Source organism: Sinohyriopsis cumingii, chromosome 15 (assembly GCF_028554795.1).
Source record: "Sinohyriopsis cumingii isolate HCF-2022 chromosome 15, ASM2855479v2, whole genome shotgun sequence".
Taxonomy (NCBI): domain Eukaryota; kingdom Metazoa; phylum Mollusca; class Bivalvia; order Unionida; family Unionidae; genus Sinohyriopsis; species Sinohyriopsis cumingii.
The window spans coordinates 13,476,258-13,495,000 of NC_142975.1; the positions used below are offsets into that span (position 1 = coordinate 13,476,258).

Below are 18,743 nucleotides of genomic sequence, written 5' to 3' on the forward strand. Positions count from 1 at the left end.
AATTTTTTTTTTTAATTATATCTTTCCAATTTTCATTGTCTGAGCAATCCAAAACACTAAATATGTTGTATGCATTTTCTTGTGCTACTCGTATTTAAGTATCTGTCCCCAAATAACAGCCATAACCTACAAAAGTTGGGCAGCATGTATCCTATACAATAAGGTCAGAATGAATATTTCAAAATTAGTTAACTTTGCATTGACTTCTCCTACTAAATACGCCAAGAAAATGGTTTGTTGGTGACCTTTTATTTTGGTGGTATTACAAATATATTGAGATGACATTGGTTTTCCAACATGGAAAGCCATAAGCCTGCAGTTTAGGACAGGTCAGAAATAGTTAAAGGGTTCCAATTGTCTTGTATGCTTTTTGTTGACTTTGTAATTTTCTTTCAAGGGACTGTTGTTTCAATTACCATATGTACTCGCTTAAAAGACGAGTCCAACTGCAAACTGCACAGACCGAGATCTGCCTTCGCATAATACACCAGCAGATCTTGGTCTGTGCAGTTTGTCAGGTGTAATCAGTAGAACGAGCAAAATAGACCCTGATCTGCAGGTGCGTTATGATATGGCAGATCAGGATCTTTATTTTTTGCAATTCGACTCAACTTATAAGTGAGTATAAGATTGTATATAAGAATTTGGCATTTTTTCATTATAAAGTCACAACCACATCATATGATACCCAGTCTCTCCCACAGTTTATAGTGCTATTGTATACCTAGGTAAAAGACTTCCTTCAGCTGAGACAAGTGTGCAAATTTCTATTTTGTTTCAGGAATGGATCTCCCAGGATTTTTAAGTGGTAGTAACTTCCTGTTGCCCTATGATGTCACAGTTAGAGCTGAAAAGGACAAGTGGCCCTCTGTTGGAGAAACTGTATCCAAGAAGGGCAAACAAAGAAGAGCCACAAAGGGTAAGAATGTTTTCTTTTTGTCACATGGTGCCGCCATTTTGACATGGTATAATCCTTTGATCAGATAGTTTCACCATTTTTACATTATAGTCCTTGTATCACACAATTGCACACTTTGACATTGTATAGCAATTGTGGCCCATGGTGTCATTACTTTGACATTGTATAGCAATTGTGTCCCATGGTGTCACTACTTTGACATTGCATAGCAATTGTGGCCCATGGTGTCACTATTTTGACATTGTATAGCAATTGTTGCCCATGGTGTCACTACTTTGACATTGTATAGCAGTTGTGTCCCATGGTGTCACTACTTTGACATTGCATAGCAATTGTGGCCCATGGTGTCACTATTTTGACATTGTATAGCAACTGTGGCCCATGGTGTTACTATTTTGACATTGTATAGTACAGTAAAAACTGCTATGAGTGACCTCTGCTATGAGTGACCACCTGTCATTTCCAACCACAACTATAATGCACGGATCGATTTTATTATATAAATGCTCTGTTATGAGTGACCACCTGCTGACGTGACCAGTGACTGCAATGTCTTGGCAAAATATGCATTGCAACACTGTTATGAATGACCACATCGCAAAAACGAGGATAAACTACACCGACCTTTATTTTATCCCTGTAAAAATGACCACTCATGCCATTCTAAATTTAATGTTTTTTATACAAAAATAGGCTGGCTGCTGGTGTCTGATTTTTTTTATAGTTATGCCTATAGTGTTTTATAGTTTTTGTTGTAAACCAGACTAAAGTATATGTAGATTATTTCCTAGTCTGGTTCCTTGCTTCGTATGCTCCCTGCGTTGTTCTCTGCTATTCGTATAGGGGTGAGCAATGCTGGGAGCATAAAAAGTAGGGAACAAGACTAATTATTCCTGCACTTAGCCTGCTTTACAGCTTTATTGTATGACCCGTCATCCCAATCAACGACCATATGGTGAGAACAGACAGACACCACTGACTTACATGTAATCAGTTGTTACAATGACCACTTGATTAGTAATGATTGTTCTGATAAAAAACAAACATAAAAGGAATATTGTTAAAAAAAATGGATTGTTGCTACCAGTGATAGATGATACAGCCCATAACCCAGGTTAATCTACATGTCACAAATTGCCGTTATAGTGCCAAAGTTGACATAGTGGTCGCATATATTGTTTGTTTATAGAGTTAATATGTATTGCTGGGGGTGTATAAGGTCATTGTCTATTAAACCAGCAAGAGAACGTCCTTTGCGGGATTTGATTGATAGTGTTCAAGACTTGTGATGTTTGTTGTATTTGCCCCCGAATTTAGGTGATTACATCCCAATCACAAAGCTGTCATCTATTCAAGTTTGTGTGACTGGGTTACACACATTGCTTATAGAGTTAATCCCTGCATGTCATCTCTGAATGAAGCCGTTGACTTTTGTCTCTGAGTAAATGGTTCTGCTTCTGGATGAGATAATTGTTTCTTTTTATTTCATTAATTGTTACATATACAATGGACATGTATAGATTTTTCATATTTTCCCAAAGCACAGTCAAAACCATCTTTACAGTCAATATTGAGCATTATTAATGTTTACACCTTGAACCATAATACCAATGGATGAACCCCCAGCTAAAAAAAGACAAATTTTAAGACTGGAGAAAATAATTATTGTAACTGAAAGAATGATAAAAAGCAGACCACTTGCTCAAAAGTGGTTTAAACATCTGTAAAACAAATTTAGGTTGTTATAAAGGAAAACGAGTAATTCAGAAATGATTTCATTTCCTAAAATATGTGATCTTCAGATGTAAATATGATTTCATGTTTAATCTTTATTGCTATAAAATTTTGTTTTTAGATGAATGCATACAATACTTTAGCAAGAACTTTTAATAAAGAATAGAATACATGTACAGTGATTGTGGTTATTTTTCTTGAAATTGTTCTGAAACTTGGGAACTGGTCTTTTTGTACAAATCTGCTATGCGAGCCACCTGTTTTGAGAGACCGCTTTTTGTTGGCAGAAGGGGTGGTCTCTCATAACAGGTTTTACTGTACTTGTATCCTTTGATGTCAAAAGTTTCACATTGTATAGTATTTGTCTACATGGTGCTATTATTTTGACATATAGTCCTTGTATTATATGGTGTCATCATTTTTACATATTATAGTCCATGTGTAACATTGTGTCATCATTTCAACATATTATATTCCTTGTATAACATGGTGTCATCTTTTTGACATAATAGTCATTGTATTACATGGTGTCATCATTTTGACATATTATAGTCCTTGTATTACATGGTTTCATCATTTTGACATATAGTCCTTGTATAACATGGTGTCATCATTTTGACATAATAGTCCTTGTATTACATGGTGTCATCATTTTGACATATAGTCCTTGTATTACATGGTATTATCATTTTGACATATTATTGTCCTTGTATTACATGGTGTCATCATTTTGACATATAGTCCTTGTATTACATGGTGTCATTATTTTGACATATAGTCCTTGTATTACATGGTATTATCATTTTGACATATTATAGTCCTTGTATTACATGGTGTCATTATTTTGACATATAGTCCTTCTATAACATGGTGTCATCATTTTGACATAATAGTCCTTGTATTACATGGTGTCATCATTTTGACATATAGTCCTTGTATTACATGGTGTCATCATTTTGACATATAGTCCTTGTATTACATGGTATTATCATTTTGACATATTATTGTCCTAGTATTACATGGTGTCATCATTTTGGTGTATATTCCTTGTATAACATGGTGTCATCAATTTGACATAATAATCTTTGTATTACAAAGTGTCATTATTTTGACGTATAGTCCTTGTATAACATGGTGTCATCATTTTGACATATTATAGTCCTAGTATTACATGGTGTCATCAATTTGACATAATAGTCATTCGATTACATGATGTCTTCATTTTGACATAGTCTTGGAATCTCATGTTGTCATCATTTTGACATATAAACATTTTGTACTCTTGTATGATATATATGTAATATTCAGTTGTGAAGAGATGCAAGACAGATGTTCATTTACACAGCACATTTATTAGAGATTTGTTAAGAGAAATAAATGATGCAGCCATTGTCATTATTGAGAAGATAATATTATAATGAGCAGCAGGGGGGGCGAATCGGACATTTTGTCCAATCGTCATTTGGCTTAATTAATACTTTCTGCACTCAGCGGATCCGGTGTCGTCAGCGCCCGGTAAAAAAAAAACGACGTCGTCGTCGGGGGGTCGTCCAATCGTCATTTGGTTTAATTAATACTTTCTGCGTGCCGATCCCAGCGTCGTCAGCGTCCGGTAAAAAAGCGCGACGGCCGCGTCGATGTCATTGCCCCCCCCTGCTGCTAAGGGGTTATTTACAATTTAACCGAATATTTGGTCAAGTCCGATACGATATCGTGTCCGAGGATCATGTAAATTTATCGTTACAAATCCATGTGGGGTCGACTGAGCATGACTAAAAAAGTTTCGAAAACCATTAAAGTCCATGTCACCGCCACACCAAGTTTGCCAGATATTTCGTAGCGTGTGTGTATCAACGCCGTTGAATACAGCAAGAATATTACAGTTGTCTCTGATTACTTTTGGAATCTGAGTGTATCGTTGAGTGACATATATCACGTCGGTGTTTTTATGCCTGCCTCTGGAAAATATCCTAGCTGGGTTTTTTTGATTGTCTAACATAACATCATTGTACACGACTAGATTGTTAACGTCGCCATCAATATCATCAATACCTGGTGCATCATTGATATCTGTAATAAACTCAATAACATTTTTTTCAGCGATCGCTGATGCATTCTCGTTAAAATCTTTCAACACCTCGTAGCATCGTTGATCATCTACGCTAGGGGCGATTAAATACAACTTATCCCACTTCATCCATCTCATTATTAAATTGAGTAACAATTGCGTCTTGCCGGATCCAGATGGTCCGATGATAATCATCCGGATCGAGTTTGGTAACGCTGCAACATGCTTAACTGGTTCTCTTGTTTTAGTCGCCGAAAAATCAATTATATTCATATCTCTATACATAAATTATGGATTTATATTGTGTGAAGTGTAGAGTGCGTACTGGCACAAATGATATGACAACCGTTACAACAAGAAATAACAGATCGGCACTTACTGGTAAGTGTGCACGATGCGGTACAAAGAAATTTAGATTTATTTCTATTAGACCCGGGGATGCTTTAAAAAAAAGCGAGGAGGTGATATTGCAGCCAAGTTATCAAAACTCCCCGGAACCCCGTGGGCAAAGTATCCAGGAGAAAAGCACCTCCCATGATATAGCTACTGTGGCCCCGGAACACGATTAGATATCAGACTCGATGATCAAAATCAGCCCAAACCCGGTGAGTATCCAATAAACGCTATCGATAAGGCGTGTCATGCTCATGATGTTGCTTACTACAAAAGTAGCGATCTGCAACAGCGTCATATCGCGGATGTAAAATTAATTCACGCGTTAAATGCTATTCCTGATAAATCATTCAAAGAAAAATTGGCTTCATGGTTGGTAAAATCGGCTATGAAAGGTAAATTAATGATTGGAAGCGGAGCTTCTCGTGCTGGTAATTGAAAACGCTAGCGTTTATAATAACAACATGGAATCCATCTATTATTCTCCGAGAGGATACTGGAAGGGGAAGGCCGCAATTGGTAAACTCGCAAGCGCTGCAAAGGTAACAAAGGCCACTGCGGCTAATTGGTTATCCAAACAGGCTATATGGCAAATCTATCTACCACCACCTAAACAAATCAACTTCTCGCGCTTTGATGTTACCATACCCAATGAAGTTCATCAAGCTGACATATTATTTCTGCCGCATGACAACGGTTACAAATACGCGCTAACTGTAATTGATGTTGCGAGTCGATACAAACAAGCGGAGCCCTTGAAAACAAAGTCAGCAACTGAAGTAGCTGGTGCGTTTGAGCGGATTTATCGAAGGGGTCCTCTGCGCTGGCCAAATCTATTACAAGTTGATCCTGGCAATGAATTTCGCGGTGCTGTTTTATCAGCGTTGAAACATCATAACGTCGCGGTACGACGAGGTCATACTGCGCTACATTGTGATCAGGCAATTGTTGAACGATTCAATCGGACTCTTGCTGAACGGTTATTTGGGTATCAATACGCGAAGGAATTCATCCAAGAAAAACGATCTCGTGAATGGGTTAAAAGGTTGCCAGGCGTAATTGCAGCGTTAAATAACGAGATTACCCGAGCAATCAACATGGAGCCCAGCGACGCAATAAAAAAAAAGTATATACCCGGAAGATCAAAAATAGATAGCGTTTCCAAGCCGATTCTCGGCAATGTCACTGTTAGATATTTATATGAACCAGGAGAACTTGAAGGCGGTAATAAAAGAGCTACTGATCCTATTTGGAGTGTTACCACACATAACATATCAACGATAACACGATCAACTGGTAGACCACCGATCTATAGACTGGATTCAACTGCCCCACAGCGGGGGTTTACACGCGAGCAACTACAAGTGATACCTGACGATACTCAATTGCCCCCGCGTGGTCTTAACTAGCGCCGTTGCGTCTGTTGCACTCAAGACAGGTCAACCTTACATTGTTTTTGACATGACCGAGACTGTTATCGATCCTGTCCACGGTAAATTGGCGAGCGTCTTTATCCGAATAACGCCAGCGCATTACACAATTGCAACTCGCGCAGTGATTATTCTGTTGTTGTCGTAACGCAATTATTAATTCGGCATCAATATCAAAACGTCGCTGTTTTTTTTTATCCTATTGGCGGTAACCCGAGAGTTTTCTATCAATGACGCTAGCATCAATAATGTCATCGTTGTCACTGGCTTTGTCAATAACAATTCTTCGAAGCTGATTCATTCTCCGTACTCTGGACACTGCAAGATAGACTAGATTTGACCATTCGATGCGATTATCAACCATCCAAACAATTGTGTCCGTGATGGTTAATCCCCGCGAGGAATGTATTGTCGTTGCGTATCCTAGTGTCCACGGGGATTTATCAGCACGTAGCGCGTCCTCGACGACGCTGATATCAACGAGCACAATATCATTCAGCACAAGAATTTGTTTTTTTGTCCCTGACGCTGTCGGGCCCGGGATTTCAACTTCAATGTTCTGCCGCCGTGTGTCCGCGGGTCTATAACATAACGGCACTGGGCGCGTTGGAAACTTTTCCTTATGCAACGTAAACAACTTCCGCTGAAGTGTGTCTCTGACTATCTTTTTTCCACCTTGTGTGAACTTACCAATTATTCTTCTACCGAGATCTTTTGCCTCGCGGTTTCGTTGGTTGAATATCTTTTTGGACCATTCGATGATATATTCCTCGTCGGCATCAATGTGTTTTCTATATTCGTCAATTATGCTATCTAGACGCTCTGGTTCTGGTAACCAGACTTCAGTCTGCGCCCGGTATGATATAATCGCGTCACTGACAATCAACGATACAAGCATGCTACAATGAATCATAAACCGTAGCAGCGCTATTGGAAGCCATCTCTTTTCAGCCATGTGTCTACCGATCCAAATATAACAACAGCGATGAAGTCCTGCTGCGAATTCAAATGATACTATGCGAGCGAATCCGGTTAAATCAAAATCAGGCAGTGGTCCATTAATAGCAACACGAGTCATTTCATGTCTGGGATGTCCAAATCGTTTAAAGTACTCAGCGGCGGATCCATACCCAAGAAAACTCGCTGGATAACAGGCAACCATATCAACGGAAATCATAGCGTCGCGGTTGTATTCAGTGTTCCATAGTCCACCGTGATAGTATTCCAAACAACTGGATTGTACATCCGGTAGAAATTCCTTGCGCGTTGGTCTCCACGCATTTTTCCTTGCTGCAACATGAGCCGCAACCGATGGAATCGTAAAACAATTTGTTAGCAGTTGTTCATCATGCTCTTCAAATTCCATGGCGGTTTTTTTCATCTTGTTGTGAAACGCTTCAGTGCGATATAATTCACCGTTTGGTCTTACAAACTGATCAAAGGTATCCGCATCGTTTTCAGCGCTGCGAAGTAACCACACTGACACAGGGTCGTTTTTACACAAACAAGCAATAGCATCAAATAGTTTCCTCTCCGCGAGAAAACCATCCTCTCCCAAGAATTCCCCCGGGATATACTTTACTGTTCTATCCCGTGGAAATATTGTGACCGCGGGCGTCCACGCGTGTTCGTTATGATCAATAATTTTGATTGGGGCTCCCTTTGATTTATACTTTGATTCATATAATACTTCACCGGTTATTGTTGTAACGGTTATTGGAAATCTCAACGACGTTTCTAATTTCGCTATGTCGCTGATGGTTGCTCCTCGCTCGCGCACTGTCTCCTCCCATTGGTTTATTTTGCTACGTCGTAAATCGGTCAGTTTATTTCCTCGACACGCATTTGTAAAATGCTCTATTACTCGTTCTGCTACACAATTTATCCCCGTTGACTGTTTCATCGGCGCTAGTTTTCCGATATCAGGTTTCTTATTTAACGGGTATATTCCATAGACAACTGCTGTTTCAGGATACGCTCGTTCATAGTATGGTCTGTCAATTCCGGTTAACAGCCCTGGCTTGGAGTCGCGGCTAACAATGACTGATTTCTTGTCGCTGAGAACCGGTTCAAATTTATCACGTATGATCCAGTTACCTGATTCCACCCGGACAATGAATTTTACTCTGAAAAAATACTTTTTACCGTCAAGGTGTGATATTATCGTTGCCGCGCGTTTGTCGTTCATGGTAGCATCAACAACGCCATCAATTCGAAATGTTGACCAACTATGAGATGCACCATCACGCTTGAATTCATTGATACAATCGCGTATTTTATTCAACAGGGTTCTATCGTTTATTAACGCTTTTGGTGCGTCCTTGAGGACTCTATCGAGATTAAACCTAATATTTTTCCAGGGCTTAATTGCTGCTAATCTCTCGAACTCCTCCATATAATTAAAACAAGTATTTAAATGAAAGAATATAGTATAATGAATCACTGCAAATGGTTGATGATTGGGTCGACAACCCCGTGCAATAAATCATGTAGAGGTGAATTCTGTGGGTATCATTTACAAAGCGTTCGTAATGGTTCAAATGGCCCCCTCCCGTGCTTGGTTTGCCACGTTGGTGTAAGAGGAAAATCACAGTTGTGTATCAATTGTGGCGGAAAGCGATACAGGGAACTAAAACGCTATTATGACAAGCGAATAAAAAACGCCGTCATTGACTCCGTCAAGGACAAAATCATCAAAACTCATCAGGACTACATTGCAAGGTTTATAATTAAACCAAATAATGAATTAGACAAGTAGTATTATTATACAAATGAACCAAGAATTTCAGCCGCATCCTGTGCTCGTTAATTACGAGGCATCTCGCGACGGCGTTGTTAGAAACCGCAGACTGAAGAAGCCGGTTGGTACCGTAAATAATCACGGGTATTTGGTGTTTGGTGCCGGGGGGAAAATTTATCTTGTTCACAGGGTGGTATATGAAGCGTTTAACGGATTAATCAACGACGGTCTTGTTATTGATCACATTGATGGATGTCCTCAAAATAACAGACTGTGTAATCTGCAAGCCATCTCTCTGAGTCAAAATAATAAAAAAGGCCAAACTGGTAAGTTTTCAAAGCAAGCAAGGGGGGTCAAATCGTTTGATACATCAACGCACGAGGAAAAAATATTTCAGTCGATGAATGAGGCAGAAAAATATTTCGACATTTGTAGGGCCTCAGTACGATTTGTTGCAGAACGAGTATATCAAACAGCGATCTCAAAAAAGACGGGTCACAGAATTCGATTTTCGTATATAAATAAATCCTCCGATTATAAGGTCACCGTGACAAGGTCACCATGACGAATTGTCTGTTTCAACTTCATACTAGATAACACACCTCGGGATTGATACGCAGGGTTCATTTTGTAAAATATTTTTTTTTTATTTAGAAATAAGATGTTTTATAAGAATATGAATATCGAAGAGATCAATAATATATTAACCGAGATTTCAAAATTAAAAAATCAAGGAATTGTATTATCTGATAAGCTTGATAACCAAAAAATATTGTCCGATTATGAAATTATTAACGAGCAATCAAAGAAAGGTCGATATACCTTGCCACGTGAGTATTCTTTTATAAAGCGATTACAATATACGATCAATGAAAACCTGTATGGCAATGACGTAAATGCATTTATTGGATTGTTTACTACCGTTGAAAAAATACGACAAAAACTCGGACAGGCTTTTGAACGGCGTCGAGAAATCTCTAATAAAATTAAAAACATTAGAAGGATTATAGACGAAAATTCCGTGGAGCCCCCAATTTAATGGCATGTAGCGTACGGAAGTGAATTTTTACGTTGTATACATTTTTTTTCCCCCCGATAGGTCGTGGTAACGTGCGTCTGACGCTGCCACAGGGAAATTAGAAATTACGGAGCAATTTGCAATAATGGTAGGCGAATCACTTACTACTCGGCTAGCCAGAGAGCGGCTAGCAGCGCTTAAAAAGTTCATACCGTTACGAGACAGGGTCCGAAAACAACTTCAAACGCGGCAACAACTACAAACTGATTTTGCTGTTGGAAGTGAACAACTCTTTGCCCCGGTAAAAAGCGCAACTGTGCCCGTCCTCGGTGCGCTTGAAAAGATAGCGGCTCAGACCGAGCAAACAAAAGAGTCTCTGGAAACACTTCCTGCGAAAATAGCGGTTGCTACAACACACCAACGGAGGGAGAGGCCGCCACCACTCGCTATAACGGACCCACAAGAACCTTATGTTACAATGGCCGATGAAGAAGAACTAGGCGCCACCGCAAGAGAACCAGAAGAAATACCGGAAGAAATACCGGAAGAAATACAAGAACAGGAGGAGATAAAAGAAAATATACCCTCTAAAGTACTTACAAAGTCCGCAATAGATAAAATTAGAGCCTTTAACAGCTACGAAGGATTAGTTAATTTTACTGCCATAAATTTTGATAAGGATTCACGAGAGATGTATATCAATAGCGATTACGAGAAAAATATAAAGTCGTTAAAGGATTGGACAAGAATAGTGTATTTGGCAAGTAAATATAAAAATGTATTACCACGAGAAAGTAAAAAGTAAAAGACCAAAGCACGGAAAAGGATACTCCGTTGGAAACTCTTCTGGTTTCAACGCTAGCGTTTCATGTCCTGGTAATGTTCTCAGTGATATATCACGGCTGGAAGTACTAATCGGAGGAAAACGAGCCGGAAATAACTCTCCGGAAATAATCAATGAGGCCGCTGATATTTGCAGGCGGTTATTTGCCGGTGGTATCATGGACATTAATGTATATCGAACGCTCATAGACGAACTCATGGACGGTTTTGATGACCACGGTCATTACAGCGATTGACCAATCACTAATTGGAAAACACTGGTGTTTTTATAATAAAGATGATTATACACTACAACCATGATAAACCAGTCAGCGTCTACGTGGTAAACTCACGATTGCCTGTATACCGCGCGTGGTACGGAGACGGTCTCGGTAGCACCATTGCGGGGTTATTTACAAGAATGGCTCCAAAAGTGGCGCCGTTAGCCAAACAATTAGGAATGAAGGCTATTGATGTTATTCGTGATAAGGGAATCGATGTTGCCGGAAAGGCGTTTTCTGCAGCAAAGGACAAACTAATGTCGTTGGTGAGAAGAAAAAAACAGAAACCACCGGTGATGCCATCAACGACAGTGATGCCTGCAAATGTCAATAAAGTAATAAATAACGCCGTGGAAGAAAAACTAGAGTCATTGGCGGCTCAGTCATTGATGGCAAAGCCATCCACCGATGCAACAACCAACGCGCTCATGAACGCGATAGCGGGAAGTGGCCTTAAACAAAATTTAAAGAATTTACGACGAAAACGACGTTGATGAATTGCAATTGAAAACATCAACATGATAAATAATAAAATGTTTGCGCGAACCGCTGATCCCGCGTTTGATATGGACGCCCCAGTGGGCAGGGATGATTCTGTCCGCGATTATCAATTTTATTCCTATCAACCACCACAAGCCGACCTACGATCGCGAATTGAACTTCAAGTCCAAGATACCAGTAAATACTTTTTGCCGTGTGAAGCGTTTATCGAAATTGAGGGAGAACTTGTAACAAATGCTGCCGATAATGCACCATACGCAAATGACGGTCGTGTTCGAGTTGGTTTTGTCAACAACGGTATCATGGCGTTATTTGAGAGTGCCAGATATCTTATTGACGGGCGAGAAATTGAATCAATAGAACGCGAGGTTGATGTTGCAACGACGATAATTGGGCTAGCGAGATACTCAGATGATTATACAAGATCGGCGGGCCCATCTATGATGTTCGCAAAGGATACCACTAATAACGCTGATCATATTCAGTACATTAACGTGCTGACACCACAAGATACTTCAGTTGCTAATCAAGCTGAAGCAGCCAACCCAGACCGCAGGGCAAGACCAGGTGACAATTTTACTATTATAAAAAGTACTAACGATACTTTTAATCTAGGGTTTGCAACACGAGTAGCAACATTACAAGGATAACGCCGACAGTTTTCATGCGCGATTCCACTTCATCACATATTCGGATTTTGTAGAAATGTCAGAAAAGTTATCTATGGTGCTAAGCATACAATCGCGCTAACGCGAAGGGGCGATGATAACAATGCAATATGGCGTGCTGCTGGTGTCGCTGCCGGTAAAGTCGTTTTAACTAAAATAGCATTGTGGATGCCGGTGTTGACTCCATCAGTTACCACGGAAGCACGATTGTTATCATTTATGGAACGGGGGGAAATCGTTGTTGAGTTGGCTAGCGGTAACAACTGATGCTAAAGAGGATAATGTCGCTGATACATTTACATGGCACCTGGCATCAAAACAAGGCGTTTCAGCCCCGCGTCATATATTTATAGCGCTACAGAATAGGGATCGATTGGGTAATCAAGAACGCAGCCATATGATATTTGATCGATTAGGAGTCAGGGAGGTTTCGCTGAGAATAAACGGACAACAGGAACCATCCGAGGATATACAGCTTAATTACGACAACAACCATGTCGCACGTGTGTATCATCGGATGCTGTCATTTATGGCGCGTGATCAAAACGTCGACACCAGTTTGCAAATATCACAACTTGATTTTAAAAACCTGTATCCGATTTATTACTTTTCGCTGGAACATCTTGATTTAACGAGACAGTCCGTCGTTGATATACACTTCCGAGCTCGTATAGCCCCGGGTGGTGTTGATTATAGAGCGGTTGCTGTCATTCTCAGCGATAAATCAATGCTGTTGGAAGGTGTTGGTGGACGAATGAGAATCGTTGATGCACCAGTGGAAAACATGTAATTGAAAACACAAACGCGTTTACAATAAAAATGTCGTATAGTGTTGTCGGTGTAGAGTTGACCGATGGTCAAGTCAAGAAATTACGATCAAAGTCGGCTAAACAATGTGGAACCACAATAACGTTAAAGCCGTCACAGATGGCAGGTGGTAATCATAAGATATCGTTGACGGCGCGTCAAATAAAACATTTCAATGATGCGATGAAGAATAAAAAGGGTGTTCAAATAGATTTTTCGGCCGCAGCGATTAAAAACATGGAAAGGACCGGTGGGATATTTCCGCTGTTAGCTGAGATTCCAGCGTTGATTGCCGCGGCGGCCCCAGCAGTGGCGAAGGCGGCGGCGTTAGGAGCCGTTGGTACCGCGGCGGGAATGGCATTGAAGAAGGCAACCGGGAAAGGCTATAAAAAAAAGAAACGAGGACGACCCGTAGCCGGAAAGGGTCTAAGACTACCGGGAACCCCGTATTCATGGTACTCGGGGAAGGGTCTAAGACTACCGGGAACCGTTTATTAACGCAAGAGTCAATGACTCCTATGTCTAATTTTGATTTAATAGATGCCGCAAACGCGTTAGCGATAAAAAAAACTTCATAGGTGTTTTTATGAGGGATCAATTACTGACAAAACCAAGGAATATTGAAACCGGTATAATTAACCTCGATAAATCCTCCGGAGCGGGAACTCATTGGGTTGCATACGCAATTGATCCGCGTGCGATCGTCTATTTTGATTCATACGGGTTAGCCCCGCCAAACGAGTTCATGCGGTATATCCGGGCGTGTTCAGCCCCGGTTTTTTATTCCACGCTGCCAACACAGCAATTAAGTGACCCACCGATATGCGGCCGTGAGGTATTGAACGTACTCGCGGCGATTTCATCATCGCGGAAACCACCTCATGTGGTTGTAAACGAATACACTAGTGGGGTCGTAGAGGCCCGGCGGGTTAATTAAAAACACTGTGTTTTTTTACAATAATAATGATTGATATCTGGGGACGACCGGTTTCGGCGCTGAAAGAATCCACGGAAACGCTCGCCACCGATGACATAAAAAAACTAATCGAGGATGAAATCGCTGATACGTTAAATCTAACCAGTGTTGACCCGGGCGAAATAGTTGTATTTCAAGACCGCCAGGGTAAATTGAAATCCAGTAATGTGTCGCTGGATGACGTTTTAACACGACAGCGTAATGCCGCCGAGAACACTATCGCGCTATATACCGGCGACGGACGACTTAAATCAGGTGAATCCATCTTGACGATAAATGGAAAAATAAATACACTGGGCGACAATTATATATCCATGTCGAATTCGTTAAAAAATTTCTATGATAAATTTAACGCGCAAGCAAATTAGTTCGAGGGGATACAAAAGTCTGTCACCGGTATACAACTCACTACTGCTAGTTTTTTTGGGACCCCGACGGTGACCGAACCGAATCTTGTAGGGATAAAAAATAGTATTTTGGAGTTTACAACGCTGTTGGGCCAATTTACCTCGTTACGAAAAAATGTTAACAGGGTTGATGACGCCGTTGATAAATTCTTTGGTAGAAAAAATGTCAAACCGGATGAAATTACAATAACTATAAATGATATCACTGCGTATGGACAGGAAATAGAAACAATCAAAACTGATGTTGCAACGAACAAAAGGAGTGTAGACGTGCATGAACGGGAAATAGAAATAATCGGCGCTAATGTTGCAACGATCATAAATAATGTAGACTCGCATGGACGGAGAATAGAAACAATCAAAACTGATGTTACAACGATCATAAATAATGTAAACGCGCATACACAGGACATAGAAATAATCAAAACTGATATTGCAGCAAACAAAAGGAGTGTAGACGCGCATACACAGGAAATAGGAACAATCAAAACTGATGTTGCAGCGAACAAAAAAAATGTAGACGCGTATTGGCGGGGAATAGGAATAATCAAAACTGATGTTGCAGCGAACAAAAAAGGTATAGACGTGCATACATATGAAATAGGAACAATCAAACTTGATGTTGCAGCGAACAAAAAAAGTATGACCGAGAATACACAGGAAATAGAAACAATCAAAACTAATGTTGCAGCGATTAAGGGGAATATAGACGCGCATACACAGGAAATAGGAACAATCAGAGCTGATGTTACAGATATCAAAGACAGACTACCGGAAATGACAAAAATAAAAATCCCTCATGAAAACACCATCAACACAGTATACACGATTCGGCATGGATCATTCAGTTGGACTCCTACACAGAATATAGTAAATATTACCGCAACTGTTAAGGGCATTTATCGATTGACACTGGTTTCAATGATGCAGTTTAATATATTATCGTCGAGTTCATCCGGGTTTAACAATACAATATCAACAATTATAGACAAGGACGCAACTGAACCGTTTACAATTTATGCCGTTGATAGAAATTTAACCAGGGCAAACATTACATGGTATGTGGAATTTGTAGCGGATCTAAGTAATTAAAAACACTAGCTCTTTTAAAATAAAAATGACCACCAAGGTAATTGAATCAGAGGTATCACCGACGTCACATCAATATCGATTCAATACCGTAAAAGAATTCTCCGCGAATTTGAAAACGCTTTCCGAACAATACCGTATAAAAATAAAAAAAATACCGTCGAAAAATAACCGCCATCGACGCGGTCGTGTACTCGGTGTCAGGTATAGTAGCCGGTACCGGTGTTATTTTATCCACGGTGACCATGATGGCCCCCGATCGCTGTTCCAATTGCTATCTCCGCGGCGACAACAGTTGCTGGAGTCGCCAACGCAATCACTAGAAAGATATCATCGTGTTCTCAGAAAAAACTCAACGAGTATACAGTAAAACATCAAATAGTATCCGACGCGTACTCGAAATTTTCCGGGTTGATCTCGTTGGCGATAGATAATTCGTTTATATCCGATGTTGAATTCTCCACGATGGTCCAGTTGTATGACTCCGCGATGTCAAAAATCGAGGATTTTCAACTGGAAGCTGGAAACCACGTCGCTGAAACCACTTCAATGGGCTCAAAACATTCTCCTGAAAACAAGCAGGTTGTTAATATTCGGTGTTGAAATTAAACACTAGAAACAGCGAATAATAATAATGTCGCTGAACCCCGAAGGGTTTCAATTACTTCAACGGATCGCGGAGAACACCACTCCGGTACAGACAAGTATGATATCGATAACATCAACGAAGCCAGAATTCAGTGTAAACTTCCCTTCTCCGATTCCAGTGAAGGAAATAGCGCTGGCAAAATTGCGAGTATATCACAGTTGGCCTAATATCCGAGCGGAAGCATTTAACGGACAACAACCTAATAACTCGCTGGTTTTTGCATGGACAAATAAACCCAATGGGACCCCAGACTGGAATGAGGTTACAATACCAACTGGGTCATACCAAGTAGAACAAATCAATAAAGAATTTCAACGCAGGATAAAATCGATCACAGGAAAAGAATCAAAAATCGCTATTACGGTTCATGAACCGACGTTATCGTCGACGATTGAAATAAGCACACCGGGGTATATGGTTGATATTTATAACAGTTCAATAAGAACCATACTAGGTTGGCCTGAGAATCCACCTCATGAAATCCCCGCGGACTTGCACACGAATGCGCGATCGTATCATGAAATTGATCCCAGTTATCGAGATGATTTGTCTATTATAAAAAACGCGTTATTACCCAGCAGGTTTATATTTAAAGACAGGAATACCATACAATGGTATTTTCAGCATAATGAAACTCCTGAATTGTCCGTCGTGTTCACAGTTAATTTAAATGATATCGCTAGTGCTTTTATCGAGATTAATCGTAATTACCAATTGCAACTAGAACAACTACGGAAAACAAAAGCACGAAAACACGTTGAGGTGTTAAATCAACTTATATCAGACATGGAATATATTAATGAACAAATCGTTAAAATAATATCCGCTAACAGCGATGATAATAAACAAAAATTCCTAACCGAGTATAATATCACAGAAGCCGATTTACCCGATTTCAAGTTTCCAGGATACAACGCGCCAGAACTAAGAAAGTCTCTTAATGATTTTCTCGGTCCATCAACTATCCTCAGACACGATAACGGAGATGGTGGTAGGCATATTGCTCCATACAACGTAAATATCGCATCGGTGATAGCAATCAATCTAGTGTGTGATGTTATCGAAGGGAGTTACCAGGTAGATACCAAGCAATCAAATCAAGCTCAACAGGGGTATATCCTTTATTCATTTTCACCAACAGCCCCTCCCGGATTCTTAATCGTTGAGAGCCCGATTAATCCGGTTTATATGCGATGCCATAATCGGTTTTTAACAAGAATTAATTTTAGACTTACCAATCAGTCAAATAACCTAATTGATCTACAAGAGGAGGAGTTAGTAATCACTCTGTTTGTAAGATCATTGTAAATAACCCCTTAGCAGCAGGGGGGGCAATGACATCGACGCGGTCGTCGCGCTTTTTTACCGGACGCTGACGACGCTGGGATCGGCGCGCAGAAAGTATTAATTAAACCAAATGACGATTGGACGACCCCCCCCCCGACGACGACGTCGTTTTTTTTTTACCGGGCGCTGACGACACCGGATCCGCTGAGTGCAGAAAGTATTAATTAAGCCAAATGACGATTGGACAAAATGTCTGATTCGCCCCCCCCTGCTGCTTAATGTAACCTTGGGGGAAGGAGGAATTGTCATGATGATGTTGCAAATGTATCCCTGGGGGGATGGGCTGTTGGTGACATTCTTGTAGTGGTTATGTTTTAAATGTAGCCTTTGGGAAGGAAGAGTAATTATCATTACTGTGATGATAATGGCATAATGTAATGTTGTGGGGAGGTGTAGGAGTTCATTCTTGTTGTGATAATGTTACAATGTAACCTTGTAGAAGGAGTTGTTATTATTGTGATGATAATGCTGCAAATATAGGCAGGGGTAAGATGAGTTGTTGTCATTGTAATGATAATGTTGCAAATATAGGCAGTGGTAAGATGAGTTGTTGTCATTGTGATGATAATGTAGGAAATATAGCCAGGGGTAAGACGAGTTGTTGTCATTGTGATGATAATGTTGCAAATATAGGCAGGGGTAAGATGAGTTGTTGTCATTGTATTATAATGTTGCAAATATAGGCAGGGGTAAGATGAGTTGTTGTCATTGTGATGATAATGTTGCAAATATAGGCAGTGGTAAGATGAGTTGTTGTCATTGTGATGATAATGTTGCAAATATAGGCAGGGGTAAGATGAGTTGTTGTCATTGTGATGATAATGTTGCAAATATAGGCAGGGGTAAGACGAGTTGTTGTCATTGTGATGATAATGTTGCAAATATAGGCAGGGG

At 40.2% G+C, this 18,743-nt stretch overlaps 1 protein-coding gene across 2 annotated transcripts in view; it reads left to right on the plus strand.

The window, feature by feature from the left end:
* The window catches only part of LOC149781283 (nonsense-mediated mRNA decay factor SMG8-like), a 161,143-nt gene that overhangs the window by 115,552 nt on the left and 26,848 nt on the right, over nt 1-18,743 (plus strand). For both annotated transcript variants that reach the window (XM_089935366.1, XM_089935367.1), the window contains exon 19: nt 782-919. In XM_089935366.1, the coding sequence (XP_089791492.1) occupies nt 782-919 (138 nt within the window). The remainder of the gene's footprint in view (nt 1-781; nt 920-18,743) is intronic.